This window comes from Scyliorhinus torazame, chromosome 29 (genome assembly GCF_047496885.1).
Source record: "Scyliorhinus torazame isolate Kashiwa2021f chromosome 29, sScyTor2.1, whole genome shotgun sequence".
In the NCBI taxonomy this organism is placed as follows: domain Eukaryota; kingdom Metazoa; phylum Chordata; class Chondrichthyes; order Carcharhiniformes; family Scyliorhinidae; genus Scyliorhinus; species Scyliorhinus torazame.
In genome coordinates, this window is record NC_092735.1 from 7,086,278 (window position 1) to 7,107,322 (window position 21,045).

The 21,045-nt window shown below is 47.2% G+C and overlaps 1 protein-coding gene across 2 annotated transcripts in view; it reads left to right on the forward strand.

Moving 5' to 3' along the window:
- ep300b (E1A binding protein p300 b) overlaps positions 1 to 21,045 on the forward strand; it is a 141,060-nt gene that overhangs the window by 39,432 nt on the left and 80,583 nt on the right. For both annotated transcript variants that reach the window (XM_072492009.1, XM_072492010.1), the window contains exon 2: positions 16,956 to 17,662. In XM_072492009.1, the coding sequence (XP_072348110.1) occupies positions 16,956 to 17,662 (707 nt within the window). The remainder of the gene's footprint in view (positions 1 to 16,955; positions 17,663 to 21,045) is intronic.

Below are 21,045 nucleotides of genomic sequence, written 5' to 3' on the forward strand. Positions count from 1 at the left end.
ATTCTCTCCCCCTCTTCCCCAACTACTATTTGTGGGGGCTGGTTTAACTCAGTTGGCTGGACAGCTGGCTTATGATTCCGAGCGAGGCCAACAGCGCGGGTTTAATCCCCGACCCGGCTGAGGTTATTCGTGAATGTCCCGCCTTCTTAACCTTGCATGAGGTGTGGTGATCCTCGGGTTGAACAAACGCCAGTCGGCTCTTCTTTCCCTCTCTCTCTCTCTCTCTCTCTCTCTCTCTCTCCTCTCTATCTCTCTCTCTCTCTCTCTCTCTCTCTCTCTCTCACCCCCCCCCCTCAAAGGAGAAAGCAGCCTATATAATAATCTTTATTATTGTCACAAGTAGGCTTACATTAACACCGCAATGAAGTTACTGTGAAAATCCCCTAGTTGCCACACTCCGACGCCTGTTCAGCTTCACTGGGGGAGAATTCAGAATGTCCAATTCACTTAACAAGCACGTTTTTCGGGACTTGCGGGAGGAAACCGGAGCACCCGGAGGAAACCCATGCAGACACGGGGAAAACGTGCAGACGCTGCACAGACAGTGACCCAAGCGGGAATCGAACCTGGGACCCTGGTGCTGTGAAGCAACAGTGCTAACCACTGTGCAACCGTGCCGCCCAGCATCTGGGACTGTGGCAACTTTACTACATATGGAAATGTTATTTAACACCCTTTGAATAAAGGGTTTTCTTCTGAATTCCTTATTGGATTGCTTGGTAAATATTTTATATTTATGACTCTTAGTTTTATCTCCTTCACAGTTGGAGGCATCCTCTCAACATCTTCCGTAATCTGTCTTCACTTTTCAGGACAAAAGACCTCCAATCAGTTCAACCTTTCCTGACAGATGATAACCTCTCAGTTCTGGTATCATCCCTGTGAATCTTCTTGCCTCTCCTCCAGTTACTCTATATTTTACAATATGGAGTCCAGAACTGCTGAGTTCTCCGAAGTATGGTTCTATGCAAACTTCTCTGCTTTTCAATTCTGTCCTCTACCGTTAACCCCAGTCCTTGTTTCTTCTCTTGGCTTCTTAACCTGTCGTTACTTTTAGTGATTGTACTCATAAATTCCTTTGCTCCTTTACACTTTCCTAATATTGTATGACTTCTTTCTATTCTTCCTACCAAAAATGAGAAAGAGCGTTAGATCCGCGTGACTGGAATTCACAGGAAATCTGCAATTTTGTGCAGTTCAGAAGATGTTTCTCTCAATTCTATTTAATATGGAGAATATCTTGGAAATGAGAGGGGTGCTGCATGCATCTGAAAGTGGTTTCTACTTCAGGAAAACAGGCTGAATATCCTAATAGAAAAATTGTTGTTTGAATTGAACCTTTTCATTAATTTATTCACGGAATGCTACTGGTAAGGCCTGCATTTATTTTCCATCCCTGATTGTCAAAAAACAATACAGCACAGGAACAGGCCCTTCGGCCCTCCAAGCCTGCGCCGATCACGTGTCCTATCTAGACCAACCGCCTGTATCCTTCTATACACCGTCTGTTCATGTGCCTATCCAGATAAGTCTCAACGGTTGCTAATGTATCTGTCTCAACTACCTCACTTAGCAGTACATTCCAGGCCACCACCACCCTCTGTGTTAAAAAAACTTCCCCTGCACATCTCCACTGAACCGTTCCCCCCCCCTCACCTTGAACTTGTGCCCCCTTGTAATTTCCAATTCCTCCCTGGGAAAAAGCTTCCAACTGTTCACCCTATCTATACCCCTAATAATTTTATAAACGTCTTATCAGGTCGCCCCTCAGCCTCCGTCTCTCTAGGGAGAACAATCCCAGTTTATTCAATCTCTCCTCATAGCTAATACCCTCCATACCAGACAACAACCTGGTAATCTTTTCTGTACTCTCTCCAAAGCCTCCACGTCCTTCTGGTAGTACGTTGACCAGAATTGGGCACAGTATTCCAAATGTGGCCTAACCAACGTTCTATATAACTGTAACATAGGGACTGTTTAGCACAGGGCTAAATCGCTGGCTTTGAAAGCAGACCAAGGCAGGCCTGCAGCACGGTTCGATTCCCGTAACAGCCTCCCCGAACAGGCGCCGGAATGTGGCGACTAGGGGCTTTTCACAGTAAATTCATTTGAAGCCTACTTGTGACCATAAGCGATTTTCATTTCATTTCATTTCTAACTTTATACTCGATACACCGTCCTATGAAGGCAAGCATGCCATATGCTTCTTTACCACCATTTCCACCTGTGCTGCCACTTTTAAGGTTCTGTGGACCTGCACGCCCAGATCTGTCTCTATGCTCCTGATGGTTCTGCCATTTATTTTATACCTCCCACCTGAATTGGATCTACCAAAATGTCCTTGAAGGTGTTTCATGAACTAGTCGTGTGGTGAAATTACTTCCTATTATAGAGTCGCAGATGTTTACAGCATGGAAAAAGGCCCGTTGGCCCAGTTTGTCCATGCCGCTCAGTTTCTATCATTAAGCTAGTCCTATTTGCCCGCATTTGGCCCATGTCCCTCTCTACCCACGCTGCCCATGTAACGGTCTAACTTTTTTAAAGGAAAAAATCATACCCGCCTCTATCACTGCCTCTGGCAGCTCGTTCCAGATGCTCATCTCCCTCTGTGTGAAGAAATTTCCCCTCTGGTCTTTTTTTGTATCTCTCCCCTTAAACGTATGCCCTCTTGTTCTAGACTCCTCTACCTTTGGGAAAAGATGTTGACTAGCTACCTTATCTATGCCCCATATTATTTCATAGACCTCTAGAAGATCACCCCTAAGCCTGTTGTTTGATGGGATGTTCCAGGATTTTGACTGAGCGATGGTGAAGGAAAGGACATATATTTCCAAGTCAGGATGGTGTGACTTGAAGAGTTGGTGGTGTTCCCATGCACCTACCCTCCTAATTGACTACTGTATTTAACATTTCTGCTTGTATAACACTTCTAAGTAGCAAATTGGCAGTTCCCAACATGTGCTTGGCTTCTTAAACCTCTGCACGCATTATACGTTTCTCCAGTTGGGCAGCATGGTGGTGCAGTGGTTAGCCCTGTTGCCTCACGGCACCGAGGTCCCAGGTTCGATCCCAGCTCCGGGTCACTGTCGGTGTGGAGTTTGCACATTCTCCCGTTGTTTGGTGGGTTTCGCCCCCACAACCCAATGATGTGCAGGGTAGGTGGATTGGCCATGCTAAATTGTTCCTTAATTGGAAAAATGAATTGGGTGCTCTAAATTTATTTTTTAAAAGATAAAAGTTTCTCAAGTTAATTTATGCAAAAATAAATTTATGTTGAGTTTTATGCAACAAATTAGTAAAAATGGTTCAAATAGTAAAAATGAACACTTTTTTTTTTACAAGAGCTGCATTATTTAACAGTACCATCACATTTTCTTATGCGCATGTCAATTCCAATACAGTTTCTTCAAACAAGACAAAAGAGAGGTGTGTTTGATGCTTTTTCATGACTGGATTTGATTTTGCCTTAAACATAGCTAGCTGATGGAATGATAATGTAATGGGACGATGCAAACGTTGCCCAACTTGTGGATTTCCCTCTTGTTGCTTTCCCTTTCCCCAAAAAAGTAAAATAACCTGCAAGTGCTTGTTAACATTGTTGGCTGCTGAAAAAACAAATAGTCAGATGAGGGTGACAGATGCAATTAAAGGCTTTTGCAAGCATATATGCTGCAAAAGAATAATGGGAGAGGGTAGGATTATCCAGCAATGAAGGAACCTGCCAATGTAATGTGGTGGTGATTTTAATTAAATGTTTTTAATTTTAAAAATAATTTTCCAAGATGTGGGCGTCACTGGCTAGGCCAGCCTTTATTGCCTATCTTTAATAGCCCCTGAATTTGCTGATAGGGCTCCTTTCTTGAACCACTGCAGTCCATGTCGTACAGCCATGCATTGAGCAGCACGGTAGCACAGTGGTTAGCACTGTGGCTTCACAGCACTAGGGTCCCAGGTTCGATTCCCCGCTGGGTCTGCACGTTCTCCCCGTGTCTGCGTGGGTTTCCTCCCACAGTCCAAAGATGTGCAGGTTAGGTGGATTGGACATGCTAAATTGCCCATAGTGTTCAAAAAGGATAGGAGGCGTTATTGGGTTACGGGAGCAGGGTGGAAGTGGGGGCTTAAAGTGAGTCGGTGCAGACTCGATGGGCCGAATTGCCGCCTCCTGCACTGTATGCTCTATGTTCTAAGTCTGGCTACTGGTTTATTGGCAAGTGGACTATGATGTAATAATAATTGTTTTTAATAGGATATTTTTCGGAGGAAAAGGAGAGGTGAAGGGAATGCTGTAGATATTGCAGTATATGGATTATCAAAAGGTATTCAATATGGCGAAAGATTAAAGCTCGTGTAAAAAGAGGAAATGTAGTAACATGGATTTAATATTTGCTGAACAACAGGAAATCTAATTTGGCTGAATGGTATTGCTATGATTGGAAAGGGCTAAAAGCAGTATGCCCCAAAGTTCAACGCTGAGTCTTGTTTTCTTCCTGTATTTAAATCTTTTCGTTTTGGGCATAGGGAATACAAACTCAAAAATTGCCTGACAGCAGAAAAGAAGGATGTTTGATAACGAGAGAAACTGGAAAAGATTTCAGGTAGACCGCTTTAGCAGAGATTTGGAATGCAGTTTAATAAGGCTAAGTGTCAGGTAATGCATTTTGAGAGGAATATTGAAGAATGGGTACACTGAATGGAAAGATGATGGGTGTGGATAAACAGACAATATATTTCTGAAAAAGTGATGTTTGGGTTTTGTTAGTAGAGGAAAGTATTAGAGCAAAGGAATAATAACTTTGTACTAGAGCAGTTAGGTGACACCTAGGCATCATAGTTTTAGGTGCTTAATCATCAAAAGGTATTAAATTAAGTGGGCAGATGTCATGGATTCACCACAGTGATATTAGGGATGGGAAACTATTCGAAAAGAGAATTGAGATTTGGGTCTATTTCCATTGAAGCACAAAATCCGAAGATGTAATTTATTAGTTTTTTTAAATTATGAAGAATTTTGACAGCGAATAAGGAAGTCTCTTTTGCTGAGGGACTCGTCACACTGAAGAGTCATTTAAAATAGCCACTAGTGGAGCAAGAATAGCACTTATGACGAGTATATACAGAGGGATATTGTGCTGTGCCCAAGACTATGTTGGAGCAGAGACCATAACATTTTCAGGGAAAATTAGATAGATTTTTAAAATGCATTTTTATAGGGTCTGGGTGTCGCTGGCTAGGCCAGCATTTGTTTCCCATCCCTAATTGCCCTTGAGAAGGTGATAGTGAGCTGCCTTCTTGAACCTGTGGGTATATATTTAGGTACACCCACAGTGCTGTTAGGGATGGAGTTCCAGGATTTTGACCCAATGACAGTGAAGGAATGATGTGGAGATGCTGGCATTGAATTGGAGTGCGCACAGTAAGAAGTCTTAGAGCACCAGGTTAAAGTCCAGCAGGTTTATTTGGAATCACTAGCTTTCGGAGAGTACAGTGAAGGAATGGCGATATATTCCCAAGTCAGGATGGTGAATGACTTTTGAGGGGAATTTGCAGGTGATGTTGTTCTCATGTATTTGCAGCCCGTGTCCTTCTAGATGGTAGTGGTCGTGGGTTTGGAAAGTGCTGCCTAAGCCTTGGTGAGTTTCTGCAGTGCATCTTGTAGATGGTGCACACTGCTGCTACTGTGCACCGGTGGTGGAGGGAACGAATGTGGATGGGGTGCCAATCAAGCGTTGAGCTTCTTGAGTGTCGTTGAAGCTGCACTCATCCAGGCAAGTAGGGAGTATTCCATCAGAATTTGCAGCAGAGAAAGATAATGGATCAGGTGGGAGACCAAAATATTGCAATTTAGTTTTGGATTATTGTAGGCACCCTTATGATGGGCCAAGAAATGTTTTTTTGTGCTGTGAACCTCTGAGTCTATGCATAGAATCTGTACAATGCAAGCTGAAATTCTGAAGATTAGCATAATCTATTGATTGATTTATTGTCACATGAACCGAAGTACGTGAAAAGTATTTCTCTGCGGCCAAGGGAACGTACACAGTACGTTCACAGTAGACAAAAAAGAATAATCGACAAAGTACATCGACAAATAAATAATTTTTAAAAATATATATATTTTATTGAAGTTTTTCAAACAAAAATGTTCCATTTTTACAACTTAATAAAATGCACATTAACCATTATTTAAATAATATATTAAACTAACAACAAATGAGAAAAAAGTATTACACAAGAAGTAATTATCCACAACTAGCATAAAGAGAGAAAGAAAAACACAACACAAATTAACCCCCCCCCCCGGGTTGCTGCTGCTGTCTGTTCTGTTTTTCCATTATCGTTCCGCGAGATAATCAAGAAACGGTTTCCACCGCCTGGTGAACCCCTGAGCCGATCCTCTTAACGCATATTTTATTTGCTCCAGTCTTATGAACCCTGCCATGTCGTTTATCCAGGCCTCCACGCCCAGGGGCTTCGCTTCTTTCCACATGAGTAGAATCCTTCGCCGGGCTACTAGGGACGCAAAGGCCAAAACGTCGGCCTCTTTCGCCTCCTGCACTCCTGGTTCTTCTGCAACCCCAAATATAGCTAACCCCCAGCTTGGTTTGACCCGGACCCCCACCACCTTTGAGACCACTCTTGCCACACCCTCCCAGAACTCGTGCAGTGCCGGACACGACCAGAACATGTGGGTGTGGTTCGCCGAGCTTCCCGAGCACCTCCCACACCTATCCTCCACCCCAAAAAACCTGCTCAGTCTTGCTCCCGTCATATGCGCCCTGTGTAGCACCTTTAATTGAATCAGGCTGGCACATGAGGACGAGGAATTTACCCTGCTTAGGGCATCTGCCCACAGCCCCTCCTCAATCTCTTCCCCCAGCTCCTCTTCCCATTTTCCCTTCAGCTCCTCTACCATCGTCTCCCCCTCATCTCTCATCTCCCTGTATATTTCCGACACTTTACCTTCTCCAACCCATGCCCCCGAAATCGGAAAGCATTCCCTGGTGGCAACTTATATTTTTCTTCCAAAGCTCCCAAACTCACAAACGTCCCGTCCACAAACAGGTCCTTCAGCTTCCTAATTCCTGCTTGCTGCCAACATTGAAATCCCCCATCTATCCTCCCCGGGATGAACCTGTGGTTATTCCTTATCGGGGACCACACCGAGGCACCCGTCACTCCCCTGTGTCGTCTCCACTGCCCCCAGATCTTCAAGGTCGCCACCACCACTGGATTTGTGGTGTACCTTTTCGGGGAGAACGGTAGCGGCGCCGTCGCCAGCGCTTTCAGGCTTGTTCCCTTACAGGACGCCATCTCCAGCCTTTTCCACGCCGCACCTTCCTCTTCCCTCATCCACTTACGGACCATCGACACATTGGCGGCCCAATAGCAGTCACTCAGACTCGGCAGTGCCAATCCCCCTCTGTCCCTACTGTGCTGCAGGAACCTCCTCTTTACCCTCAGGGTCTTTCCCGTCCATACAAAGCTCGTAATGCTCCTATCTATTTTTTTAAAAAAGGCCTTGGTAATCAGGATGGGGAGGCACTGAAACACGAAAAGAACCTCGGGAGGACCACCATCTTGACCGCCTGCACTCTGCCCGCCAATGACAGGGGCACCATATCCCACCTCTTAAAAGTCCTCCTCCATCTACTCTACCAGTCGCGTCAGGTTAAGTTTGTGTCGGGTTCCCCAGTTCCTGGCCACCTGAATCCCCAGGTATCGAAAATTCCCTGTCACTCTCCTCAGCGGCAGAGCATCTATCCCCCTGCCCTGTTTCCCGGGGTGCATCACAAAAAGTTCGCTCTTTCCCATATTTAATTTATATCCCGAGAACTCCCCAAACTCCCTGACTATCTGCATTACCTCTGGCATCCCCTCTTCTGGGTCCGCCACATATAGCAGTAAATCGTCTGCATATAGTGACACTCGATGTTCCTTTCCCCCTCTAAGCACCCCCCTCCACTTCTGAGAGTCCCTCAGCGCTATGGCCAATGGCTCAATTGCCAACGCGAACAGTAACGGGGACAGGGGGCACCCCTGTCTTGTACCCCTATGTAATCGGAAGTAACCCGATCTTTGCCTATTTGTAACAACGCTTGCCACCGGGGCCCCGTGCAGGAGTCTAACCCATCTAATGAACCCCTCCCCGAACCCAAATCTCTTCAGCACTTCCCACAAATAGTCCCACTCCACTCTATCGAATGCCTTCTCTGCATCCATCGCCACCACTATCTCTGCCTCCCCCTCCGGTGGGGGCATCATCATCACCCCCAGCAACCTTCGTATATTGGCGTTCAATTGTCTCCCTTTAACAAACCCTGTCTGGTCGTCATGTACCACCCCTGGGACACACTCCTCTATCCTTGTCGCCATCACTTTGGCCAGCAGCTTGGCATCTACGTTTAGGATGGAGATGGGTCTGTATGACCCGCACTGCAGCGGGTCTTTGTCTCATTTCAGAATTAACGATATCGTCGCCTCTGACATTGTCGGGGGTAGTGTCCCCCTATCCTTAGCCTCATTGAAGGTTCTCGCCAGAAGCGGGGCCAGCAGGTCCATATACTTCCTATAAAATTCCACCGGGAACCCATCTGGTCCCGGGGCCTTCCCTGCTTGCATATTCCCAATTCCTTTGATCACCTCCTCCACCTCAATCTGCGCCCCACGACCTGCCACCTCCTGCTCCTCCACCCTTGGGAACTCCAGCTGGTCCAAAAAGTATGTCATTCCCTCTTTCCCCTCCGGGGGTTGGGACTTATACAGCCTCTCATAAAATGTCTTGAACACCTCGTTCACTTTCCCTGCTCTCTGCTCCATCTTTTCCGTTTCATCCCTAACTCCTCCGATCTCTCTCGCCGCCCCCCTCTTTCGAAGTTGTTGGGCCAGCAGCCGGCTCGCCTTTTCCCCATATTCATATTGTATTCCCTGTGCCTTCCTCCACTGCGTCTCCGCCTTTCCCGTGGTCAGCAGGTCAAACTCCGTCTGTAGTCTTCGTCTTTCCCTGTATAGCTCTTCATCCGGGGCCTCCGCATACTGCCTATCCACCCTCAGAATTTCCCCAACCAATCTCTCTCTTTCTTTACCCTCTTGTTTCCTCTTGTGGGCTCTAATGGAAATCAGCTCTCCTCTAACCACTGCCTTCAGCGCTTCCCATGCTACCCCCACCTGGACCTCCCCACCATCATTGACCTCCAGGTATCTTTTGATGCATCCCCTCACCCTTCCGCATACCCCCTCGTCCGCCAGTAGTCCCATGTCTAATCTCCAAAGTGGGCGCTGCTCCTTTTCCTCTCCTAGATCCAGATCCACCCAATGTGGGGTGTGATCTGAAACGGCTATAGCCGTGTACTCCGTTCCTGCCACTTTCTGGATCAGCGCCCTTCCCAGGACAAAAATGTCTATCCAGGAGTATACTTTATGGACGTGGGAGAAGAAGGAAAACTCTTTCCCCATCGGTCTGGCAAATCTCCACGGATCTACCCCTCCCATCTGCTCCATAAATCCCTGAAGCACCTTGGCCGCTGCCGGCCTTCTCCCGGTCCTGGATCTGGACCGGTCCAGCACTGTGTTAAAATCCCCCCCCCCCCCCAATTACCAAGCTTCCCGCCTCCAGGTCCGGGATACGTCCCAGCATTCGCTTCATGAATCCCGCGTCATCCCAGTTCGGGGCGTATACGTTCACCAGCACAACCGCCTCACCTTGCAATCTGCCACTCACCATCACGTACCTGCCTCCACTGTCCACCACTATGGTCTTAGCCTCGAACGATACCCGTTTCCCACCAGTATTGCCACCCCTCTGTTTTTCGCATCTAACCCTGAGTGGAATACCTGCCCCACCCATCCTTTCCTTAGTCTAACCTGATCCGCCAATTTCAGGTGCGACTTCTGGAGCATAACCACGTCCGCCTTCAGTCTCTTTAAGTGCGCAAACACCCTTGCCCTCTTAATCGGCCCATTTAAACCCCTCACATTCCATGTGATCAGCCGGGTTGGGGGGCCATTTACCCCCCCCCCCCCCCTCTCGTCGACTAGCCATCCCCTTTTTTAAGCCAGCTCCTCACCCAGGTCCCACCCACCCGTCTGTCCCCCAGACGGCGCCCTCCCGTCCCGACCACCTCGTCTCGTATCAGCTCCCCCTTACCCTCAGCAGCAGCAACCCAGTTAATCCCCCCCCCCCCCGCCCCCGCTAGATTCCCCTGTAGCTTGATTGCTCCCCCATATTGCTTCCGGGAGTCAGCTAACTCTGGCTGACCTTGGCTTCCCCCGTTTATCCTTTGACCTCCCTGCGTGTGAGGCCTCCTTCCTTCCTGCGCCCTTTTTCCCGCCTCAATTTCCATAGCGCGGGGGAAAACCCGCGCTTCCCTCTCGGCCCCGCCCCTAATGGCGCAGTTCCCTCATTCCCCTTCCCTGTCCCCTTTTCCACCGGCGCCCACATTTCTTCGTGTGTGTCCCCTCGGGGTGGGGGGGGGGGGGGGGGGGGGGGGGGGGGGAAGAGAGAGAAAAAATTCCCTGTCCAACATTATTACATATTAGCTCTCCCCACTTTACATTTCTGTGCCACCACCTCGCTACCTCTCTTCAGACATCAATTTCTCAAGTCTAGTCCAATTTCTCTTCCTGAATGAATGTCCATGCCTCCTCCGCCGTCTCGAAGTAGTGGTGTTTGCCCTGGTGTGTGACCCACAATCTTGCCGGCTGCAGCATCCCAAATTTGACTTTCTTCCTATGGAGCACCACCTTGGCCCGATTGAAGCTCGCCCTCCTTCTCGCCACCTCCGCACTCCAATCTTGATATACGCGTATCACCGCGTTCTCCCACTTGCTGCTCCGTGTCCTCTTAGCCCAACTCAGGACCATCTCCCTGTCCCTGTAGCGATGGAGCCTCACCACTATTGCTCGTGGTGATTCCCCTGCCTTTGGTCTTCTCACAAGGACCCGGTACGCTCTCTCCACTTCCAGGGGGCCCGTTGGGGCCTCAGCTCCCATTAGAGTATGGAGCATCGTACTCACATACACCCCAGCATCAGCTCCCTCTCTCCCTTCGGGGAGACCTAAAATCCTTAGATTCTTCCTCCTCGAGCTGTTCTCCAGGGCTTCCAGCCTTTCTATGCACCTCTTATGTAGTGCCTCGTGCGTCTCCGTTTTTACCACCAGGCCCTGTATCTCGTCTTCGTTCTCGGCTGCCTTTGCCTTCACTCCACGGAGTTCCATCGCCTGGACCTTTTGTGTTTCCTTCAATGCCTCGATTGCCAGTAACATCGGCGCCAGCACCTCTTTCTTGAGCTCCTCCACACATCGTCGGAGGAACTCCTGCTGTTCCGGGCCCCATACCATCTGGGCTCCCTCGGCCGCCATCTTGCTTCTCCCTTCTCTTTCCTGCCGCTGCTCCAGAGGATCCTCCGCAATCTGGACACTGCTGTCGCTCCTTTCCATCCACACCCGGGGGGACTTCTTCCTTTGTCACCTCACACTGGGTTTTGTTGTAAAAAATTTCCGTTGGGGCTCCCGATAAGCGCCCAAAAGTCCGTTGAAACGGGAGGTGCCGAAATGTGCAGCTTAGCTGGTCATCGCCGCAACTGGAAGTCCAACAAATAAATAATTGGTTACAGTGTGGAACAAGGGCCAAACAAAGCAAATACAACATGAGCAAGAGCAGCATAGGGCATCGTGAATAGTGTCTTACAGGGAACAGATCAGTTTGAGAGAGAGTCATTGAGTCTTGCAGCTGTGAGGAAGAAGCTGTTCCTATGTCTGGATGTGCGGGTCTCCAGACTTCTGTATCTTCTGCCTGATGGAAGGGCCTGGAAGAACGCAAAGCCTGGGTTGGAGGGGTCTCTGACAATGCTGTCTGCCTTCCTGGGGCAGCGGGAGGTGCAGACAGAATCAATCGGAGGCTGGCAAGCTTGTGTGATGCGTTGGGCTGAGTTCACGACATTCTGCAGTTGCTTGCGACCTTGGGCCGAGCAGTTGCCATACAAAATTGTGATGCAGCTGGATAGGATGCTCTCTCTGGCACATTTGTAGAAGTTTGTGAGGGTCGATGCAGACATGCCGAATTTCTTTAGCTTTCGTAGAAGTAGAGACGTTGGGCTTTCTTGACTGTTGCATCAATGTGAGTGATGGTGACCCCCAGGAAATTACCATCGCCACTTCGGAGCCATTGTTGTAGAAGGGGGCGTTGTGTCGCACTACGCTTACTGAAGTTGATGATTCCTTGGTTTTGCTGACATTTAGAGAGAGGTTCTTTTCGGTACACCATGCAACCAAGTAATCTATCTCCCTTCTGCAGTCTGACTCGTTGTTTGAGATACGACCCACCACAGTCGTATCATCCGCAAACTTATAGATCGAATTGGAGTTAAATCTTGCCACACAGTTGTGTGTGTATAGAGTGTCCAGTAGGTGACTGAGCACACATCCTTGTGGGGCCCCGGTGTTGAGGACTAATGTGGAGGAGGTGCTGTTACCGATCCTGACAGATTGCGGTCTGTTGGTGAGGAAGTCCAGGATCCAGCTGCACAGGGAGGGGTCAAGTCCAAGATTGCAGAGTTTGGTTATTGGTCTTGTCGGGATAATGGTGTTGAAGGTGGAGCTGTAGTCAATGAACAGTAGTCTGATGTAGGTGTCCTTGATGTCGAGATGTTCGAGTGTTGATTGTAGGGCCAGGAAGATGGCATCTGCTGTGGACCGGTTGCTGCGACAGGCGAACTGCAATGGATCGAGACCGTCTGGGGAGCTGCCGCTGATCCGTCTCATGACTTGCCGTTCGAAGTATTTCGTGATAACAGATGTCGGGTCCACCGGTCAGTAGTCATGGAGGCAGGCTATCTTGTTTTTCTTTGGTACTGGTATTATGGTGGTCTTCTTGAAGGAGGTGGGAACCACGGAGCGGAAGTGTTGAATATATTTGCGAATACACTCGCCAGTTAGTCTGTGCAGGATCTGAGTGCTTGCCCAGGGACTCCGTCAGGGCCCATCGCTTTCCGCGGCTTCACTTTCAAGAAGGCAGCCCTTACCTCTGAGGCTGTAATAGTGGGTATGGGTGTGTCCAGGGTTGTTGGGGTGGGTGGCACTGATGTATTGGCTGACTGTTCAAAGCAGGCATAGAACTAGCAATGGATACTAGTATTTGTTAAGTTGTATTGTGATATATTTGAATTGTCTTGCGTAATGAACTTGTAATTAGCTGCAGTTGAAATGGAAATCCTGAATAACAGCGACATTTCCTTATGTCTCAATGTTGCTGCATTCTGAAATATTAACGTGATCTGGAATGATTGGACATGGGGTTACATCTCTTGCTAACAATTGAAAGTTCCTAACCTAAGCATGGTTGCTATTGTCAATCAAATGCTTTGCCTTGGGTGGGTGGTGATTGAAGAAGTATTATCTTCAACATTGGGTGCAGGAAGCCTGTCTCCTGCTGAAACCTGTCTTCACTGCAGAACTTGTATGGCTTGGAAAGATTAAGGGAAGAAGGATGCGTAAGAAAATAACATTGAAAAGGAAATTCGTACTATTACAAGATAAATTGGTGGATTTTTAACTTACTGTAGTGAATCTTTATCTTCCCAGTGTACGGTTTCGTGCAATGCTATGCAAATTTCCAGCATTCAAAAATGGGGTGGAACATTGAAGTTACAAAGAGAGGTTGGATAGGCTTGGGTTGTTTTCTCTGGAGCAGAGAAGACTGGGGGGTGATCTAATCGAGGTGTACAAAATATTTTTTTATTCTCCTTTTACACATTTTCTCCCAAATTTACACCCACCAACAATAAACAATAATCAGTAACAAATATGTCAATCCCCATATCAATAACAACGATCCCATCCTCCCACCAAACCCCAAACATTAGCCCGCATGTTCACATAAACAAATGACAAAAAGGAATCGGGAATCACCCATAGTCACCATTAACACACACTGCCCTCACCCCCCCCCCCCCCCCCCCCCCCCCCCCACCACCCCCAACTAATGTTCGATGTTATCCAGTTCTTGAAAGTGCATAATTAATAATGCCCATGAATTGTAGAATCCCTCCATCCTTCCCCTCAGTTCAAACTTAACCTTCTCAAGAGTCAAGAATTCCAACAGGTCCCCCGCCACGCCAGGGCACAGGGTAGAGAGATTGCTCTCCAACCCATCAGGATCCGCCTTCGGGCGATCAACAGGGCGAAGGCTACAACATCTGCCTCCGCACCCGTTTCCAACCCTGGCTGGTCCGACACCCTGAATATGGCCTCCCGGGGGCCTGGGTCCAGTTTCACGTGCACCACTTTAGAAATTACCCTAAACACCTCCTTCCAGTAATCCTCTAGCTTTGGACAGGACCAAAACATATGAACGTGATTAGCAGCCCCCCCCCCCCCCCCCCCGGCAACGTTCACACACATCTTCTACTCCTTCAAAGAATCAGCTCATCCTCGCGAGGTGTGCTCTGTATACCACCTTCAGCTGTATCAGCCCCAACCTCGCACACGAGGTGGAGGCATTTACTCTCCGGAGCACCTCACACCAGTACCCCTCCTCCATAATCCTCTCCCAACTCTTCCTCCCACTTTGCTTTGATCCCTTCCAGTGGTGCCTTCTCCTCTTCCAAAATAGCCCCGTAAACCGCTGGGGCTATCTGGAGCGGCGCTGTTAGTGCTTTCAATCCCGACCCCCTGCGCAAACTGTCCTCCATTCTGACCCACTGAGAATCAACCCCCCTGACCCAGCTCCGCACCTTCTCCACATTCGCCGCCTAGTGGTAATACATCAGGTTTGGAAGACCCAAACCCCCTGCCTGCCTTCCCCTCTGTAGCAGCACCTTTCTAACTCTGGCCACCTTCCCTCCCCATATGAATGACGTAATCCTTTCCGCAATCTCTCTGAAAAAAGCCTTTGTCAGGAAAATCGGCAGGCGTTGAAAAATAAACCGAAATCGCGGCAACACGTTCATTTTAACCGCCTGTACCCGACCCGCCAGTGACAGAGGGAGACCATCCCACCTTGCCAGATCAGCTTTCACTCTCCTCACCAAACTAGAAATGTTGTCCCTGTGGAGCCCCCCCACACTCCCAGGCAACCTGCACCCCCAGATACCTAAAGTGAGTCCCTGCCATACGGAATGGCAGCCCCCCCCCCCCCCCACCCCTGCCCCCCATCCCTGGCCGAGACACCACAAAATACTCACTCTAGATTTGCTTTGTACCCTGAGAAAGACCCAAACACTCGAAGTAGCTCCAATATTCCCCCTATTGACACACTCGGTTCCGACACGTATAACAACAAGTCATCGGCATATAAGGACACCCTATGCTCTATCCCTTCCCCCGCACTATTCCTTTCCATACCCCCAAACTTATTAATGCGATGGCCAATGGCTCAATCGCGAGTGCAAACAGCAGGAGGGGGGACATAGGACATCCTTGCCTCGTCCGACGGTGGAGAGAAGTACCTCGAGCTGATGTTTGTGCGGACACTCGCTCTCGGCTCCTTATATAGTAGCTTTACCCAGTTCACAAATCTTGGTCCAATCCCAAACCGCTCCAGAACTGCCATCAAGTGCCCCCATTCTACCCGATCAAACACCTTCTCAGTGTCCAATACCACAACCACCTCTGTTTCCTTCCCCTCCGCCGGTGCCATAACCACGTTCAATACCGTTCTAACATTTGAAAAGAGCTGCCTCCCTCTCACGAACCCCATCTAATCTTCACCTGTCACCTTCGGGAGGCACTCCTCCAGCCTACCCGCCAGTACCTTCGCCAATACTTTTGTGTCCACATTCAGAAGCGATATGGGCCTATACGACCCACACTCCGTCGGATCCTTATTTTTTTTTAGCAACAGGGAAATCGATGCCTGCCCTAAAGTTCGCCTCCTCAAACATCCCCACCATCAGGGGTGCCAGCTTATCTTTGAATTTTTTATAATATTCCACTGGAAACCCATCCGGCCCTGCCACCTTCCCCGACTGCATCCTCCGAATCGCATCCTTTATCTCCTGCTCCACTATCGCTCCTCCTAATGTAGCCCTGTCCCCCTCCCCTAACCTCGGGTACTCCAACCCATCTAGAAATTCCTGCATCTCTCGGTCTCCCCCAGGTGGCTCTGACCTGTACAACCTCTCATAACATTCCTCAAAAACCTTGTTAATCAGATCTGGAGCCACCACAATTTGAGGTGTGCAAGATTATGAGGGATTAACAGGGTGGATAGGGAGCAACCGTTCCCCTTAGTTGAAGGGTCAGTTATGAGGGGACGCAAGTTCAAGGTGAGGGCATGAGATTTAGGGGGATTTGAGGAAAAATCTTTTTACCCACAGGGTGGTGACGGTTTGGAATGCACTGCCTGGGAGGGTGGTAGAGGCGGGTTGCCTCACACCCTTTTAAAAAGTACCTGGATGAGCACTTGGCACATCATAACATTTAAGACTATGGGCCAAGTGCTGGCAAATGGGATTAGATAGGCAGGTCCCGTGTTTTTCGTGCGCCGGTGCAGACTCGATGGGCCGAAGGTCCTCTGCTGTATTATTCTGTGATTATGCTGTAGTGTCAGATTTTAACAAAGTATAATTAATTGGTGGCTTAGTGGTACTCTAAAACTAATACATGTTTTTACATAATTGAGGTATGCAGTTTAATTTCTCTTGTGAATTCTCAGTCTGGGCCTGTAGTACTTGGGCCCGTGCAAAGTAGAAACTAGTTCTCCAAGATGGCGAAGAAAATAAGGCAAATATTGGATGTGGCATTTACACTCGTTCCCAAACCTCCTTGCAGCCACTCAACAATAATATTTAATAGCAGCCTAGGACCAGTCCAATTTACCCTTTTTATTCCTGCAAATCCCTACCCTTTCCCCTTGTTCCAATTGGTTCATGGTCTCCTTCAATGTAGAAAATGAGAACTTGCAATTGTAGACATCCTGAAAATAGTCATTTGTAATTTTTCTTTTGTTTTCTTTTCAGATTTTGGATCCTTATTTGATCTTGAGAATGATCTACCAGATGAACTGATCCGTTCAGATCCATTAGGACTGACCAATGGTGGTGACCTGGCTCAGCTTACTGGGGTTGGCATGGTGCAGGATGCCGCCTCAAAGCACAAACAACTGTCAGAACTTCTGAGAGGCAGTGGTTCCAGTATCAATATGGGACATGGGGCAGTCAGCTCCGGTGGTGCCTCATCTCGCTCCATGGATAGTCCAGTGCATTCGGTAGGCAGCCAAAGTCAACAGAACAGTCCCAGTATAGGAAGCTTAACTAGTATGGTAAAGAGTCCCCTAACTCAAGGTGGTCTTACATCCCCTCCTAATCTGGGAATGGGAGCGAGTGGAGCAAATCAGAGACCTCCGACACCACAGTCTGTGAACCCACAGAAACACGATCAGCTTCATACGTCAGCAACGGGTCTGATGCCTAGTGTAAACAGCCCAACCAACCAGGCTGGCATGAACATGAATGCTAATATGAATCCAGCCCTGATGAACAGTGGCAATGCTCCGGGCATGATGCAGGGACAAGTAATGAACGGTTCTCTTGCTGCTGGAAGGGGCAGACCCTTGCAGTACTCAAACCTGTCCAATGCAAACAACCTACTTGCAGATACGTTATCCCAGGGATCACCTCCGATGGCAGCAGGTCTCAAAGGACCCCAACCTGGGGCAATGAGTAAGGTAAGAACTGAACATTTTGCACCTTGAAGCATATGTGATGTTCGTAATTAAGGTAACACTAATGAAATGTGACATGTTTAACTCCTTTCTACGCAAACAACATTTGGAGGTTTCAGTAGTAAATCGAGCAGGTAAACACTCCTCTTTGATCTCCTACAATTATAAATTCATCCATCTCTTCTGATTTTCTCTGTTGCAAGTTAAGAATTGGACTGCGCCAATGACCAAACAGGTAAAAGCACTGTCCAATGTTAACTAAGTCATAAAGACTAGAAGATCCTAGGTTCATTCCATGCTAGTTTCACTGATCTCAGGTATTCACAAATACCTAGAATGCTGTGTTTGACTTTACTGAACTGGGTAGGTAATGGGGGAAATCAGCATAGGGTCATTCTTCTGATAATTATTTAATAGTGGCTGGTCTGATCAACAGGATTGGGCTTGGTCCTAATTTATCATAGGAGTAACTTGTAAAAAGTCACATAGAACATAGAATCGTGCAGCACAGTACAGTCCCTTCGGCCCACGATGTTGTGCCGACCATATATTCTAATCCAAGATCAACCTAACCTACACCCCGTCAATTTATTGCTTTCCAAGTGCCTGTCCAAGAGTCACTTAAATGTCCCTAATAACTCTGACTCCACCACCTCCGCAGGTAGTGCATTCCACGCACCCACCACTCTCGGTGTAAAGAACCTACCTCTGACATCTCCCCTTCCTCCAATCACCTTAAAATTATGTCCCATATCCAGCAAGGATAGTTACTTGACTGAGACACCAGAGAGTAACTCTAACAATAATTGGCTTTTGGGAGAGGAGAAAATTAGAAACTACTGAACTTGTATCCAGAGAGACAAAATGGCACACTCAACAATTAGTTTGCTGTCTATATTTGCATTGTACATTCTACAATGGTTGGCATGCATTCTGCCTATGTTCTAGTTTTTCTCTCTAGTGTTTTCAGCTGTGCACTCTTGGTTTTTGTGTCTAAGCACTCTATTCAGCTTCAATGGTACTTCTATTAACTTTTTTGAAAGAATTACTCATTAATTAAGAAATCCGGACCTTTCGCCTCGAGGTAATGAGCTAAAATTGACTAAGATCAATCTGTTGTATACAGGCCCAAGCAGTAGATGGATCCTTAGTTGCTTAAAATTAGAGGAGAGGATGGCTACTCCACCTACTATGGCTTCAACTGATGGTCCATTCTGTGCTGCATAAGGACATGGAAATTGTTCAAATTGCCTTTTTCTAATTTGTGACTCAACTACTTGCCAGATCTGCTTTGGACTTTCAATCCAAACATTATATCTTAAAGTTGTCTAGCGTTTAATATAAAACAAGAAGTAGAGCTTCCAAAAAGTACCAGAAGTAACTTTAGGAAAACTGGCTGTCGCGTACTGAGTTGGAACATTCTTATCCTAACCCAGTGATGGCAAAGTTCACTTGCGAGGATGCTTCTTTGCTGCTCGGAGGTGGACATTGGAGCAGATGTAAAGTGAGACACATGGTCAGTTCTTTTTGAGATTTGAATACAAAGTGTTGCAAAGAGCTGCAAAAGTCTAGCAATGTTCTTTATATTAGCTATCAGTGATGATGGCGGTAGATTCCCACTCCAGGTATGTTGTAGTGCCCATAGGGGAGGATTTCCTTGTCACCGCATCTTACTGCTAAAGTTGAACCTTCGACTACGGAAAATAAAAGCGAGAGATTACAGAAAGATGAATTCTTGGGAAGCTGATAAAAGATAAGTTGAGGAAACGTTCCAGTGGAAAATAGAATTATTTGAAGGCACGTTAGCTAATCCTTAGGCACTGCAAGGATAGAAATGTAATTCTTGCGCCACCTAACCTGGTTTGATTCACTTGCTTTGATTGAGAGCCATAGGGGCCAATCTTGTGAGGGGGGTTGGATTTGTTAGCTTATTAGCAGCCAATGAGATTGTTTGATGTTTAGACAAAAAAAATTAAATATCATACTGCGACTATTAACCAGTCAAATTATTGAAAATTGACTTTCTCATAAAATATCAAGGTTTATGAAATACAGGGCAGCTGCCACGTAGAAATTGAAGATTATAATAGGAGCTGGAGGGTCGGGAAAAAAAATTGCAAAGCATAAAAATAAAATGAAGTTTTTAGAAACGACAATGAAATCTGTACAAATGGACGCACTAAGAATCCAACGCTCCTCAAAACAAATAACTGTTGGGTGGCGCAGTGGTTAGCTCTGCTATCTCTCGGCGCCAAGGACCTGAGTTTGAACCCACCCTGGGTTTGTACATCTCCCCGTGCCTGCGTGGGTTTCATCCCCACAATCCAAAATGATGTGCAGGGTAGGTGGATTGACCACGCTAAATTGCTCCTTAATTGGAATTTTTTTTTTTAAACTTTGGGATCAAGGGGGTAGAATTCGTTTTTTCTTCCTAGAGGAAGGATGTATATCAATTGGGCAATTACAAAAATGGGTAGTCTATTTCACTTAAGCCAGTGGAAGAGAAAAGCAACACAGAACTGACTGGTGCTATTTCAGTCTCTCCTAAATCCTAGTGTTGTTGAAATTAACATTTTATGTTGTGATATAGCCACCCTTCAATACCGTGTCCATCCTTAATGTGCAAGTATACCAGAGACTTCGGTAGACGGGTTGACCACGGGTGAGGCAAAATGCTTGTATTTTGTGGTCATCAATGACTGTGAATGGGCAGCACGGTGGCACAGTGGTTAGCACTGCTGCCTCACGGCGCCGAGGTCCCAGGTTCGATCCCGGCTCTGGGTCACTGTCCATGTGGAGTTTGCGCATTCTGCCCGTGTCTGCGTGGGTTTCACCCCCCCAACCAAAAGATGTGCAGGGTAGGTGGATTGGTCACGCTAAATTGCGCCTTAACTGGAAAAAATGAATGGCGTACTCTAAATTTATTTTAACAAAATCAATGACCCTGAAACAAGATCCTAACACCAGCAATCAACTTGGGAGTGGGGAAATAAAATTGTGGGGATGGTAATGATTGTTCTGAACTTTTTTCTTTTGGTGAATAGTGCTCAATTTTCCTATTCTTTGTCAGTGGAGATTGAAAAGACTAGATGAAAGCTACAGAAGTTACCCTCCGCCTCTGATACACCCCTTGTTGGATAGCGAATCAGGTTAATCATGGGTGGGGTGCCATTAATGCTGATTTTGACTTGAACAGTACAGGCCATGAGTTTCGTTGAATCTGTCCTCGTGCCACTCTACGTACCAGTAAATGTCTTGAGTGAAAGCATATTTTGCATTTCTAATGTGGTAACTTCCATCAAGCACCCGTTAATTTAACCATTTTTAAAACTTGAGTATGGAATCCTGTTTAAGATGTTTGCACTTGGATGGTGTAATCCAAGCAT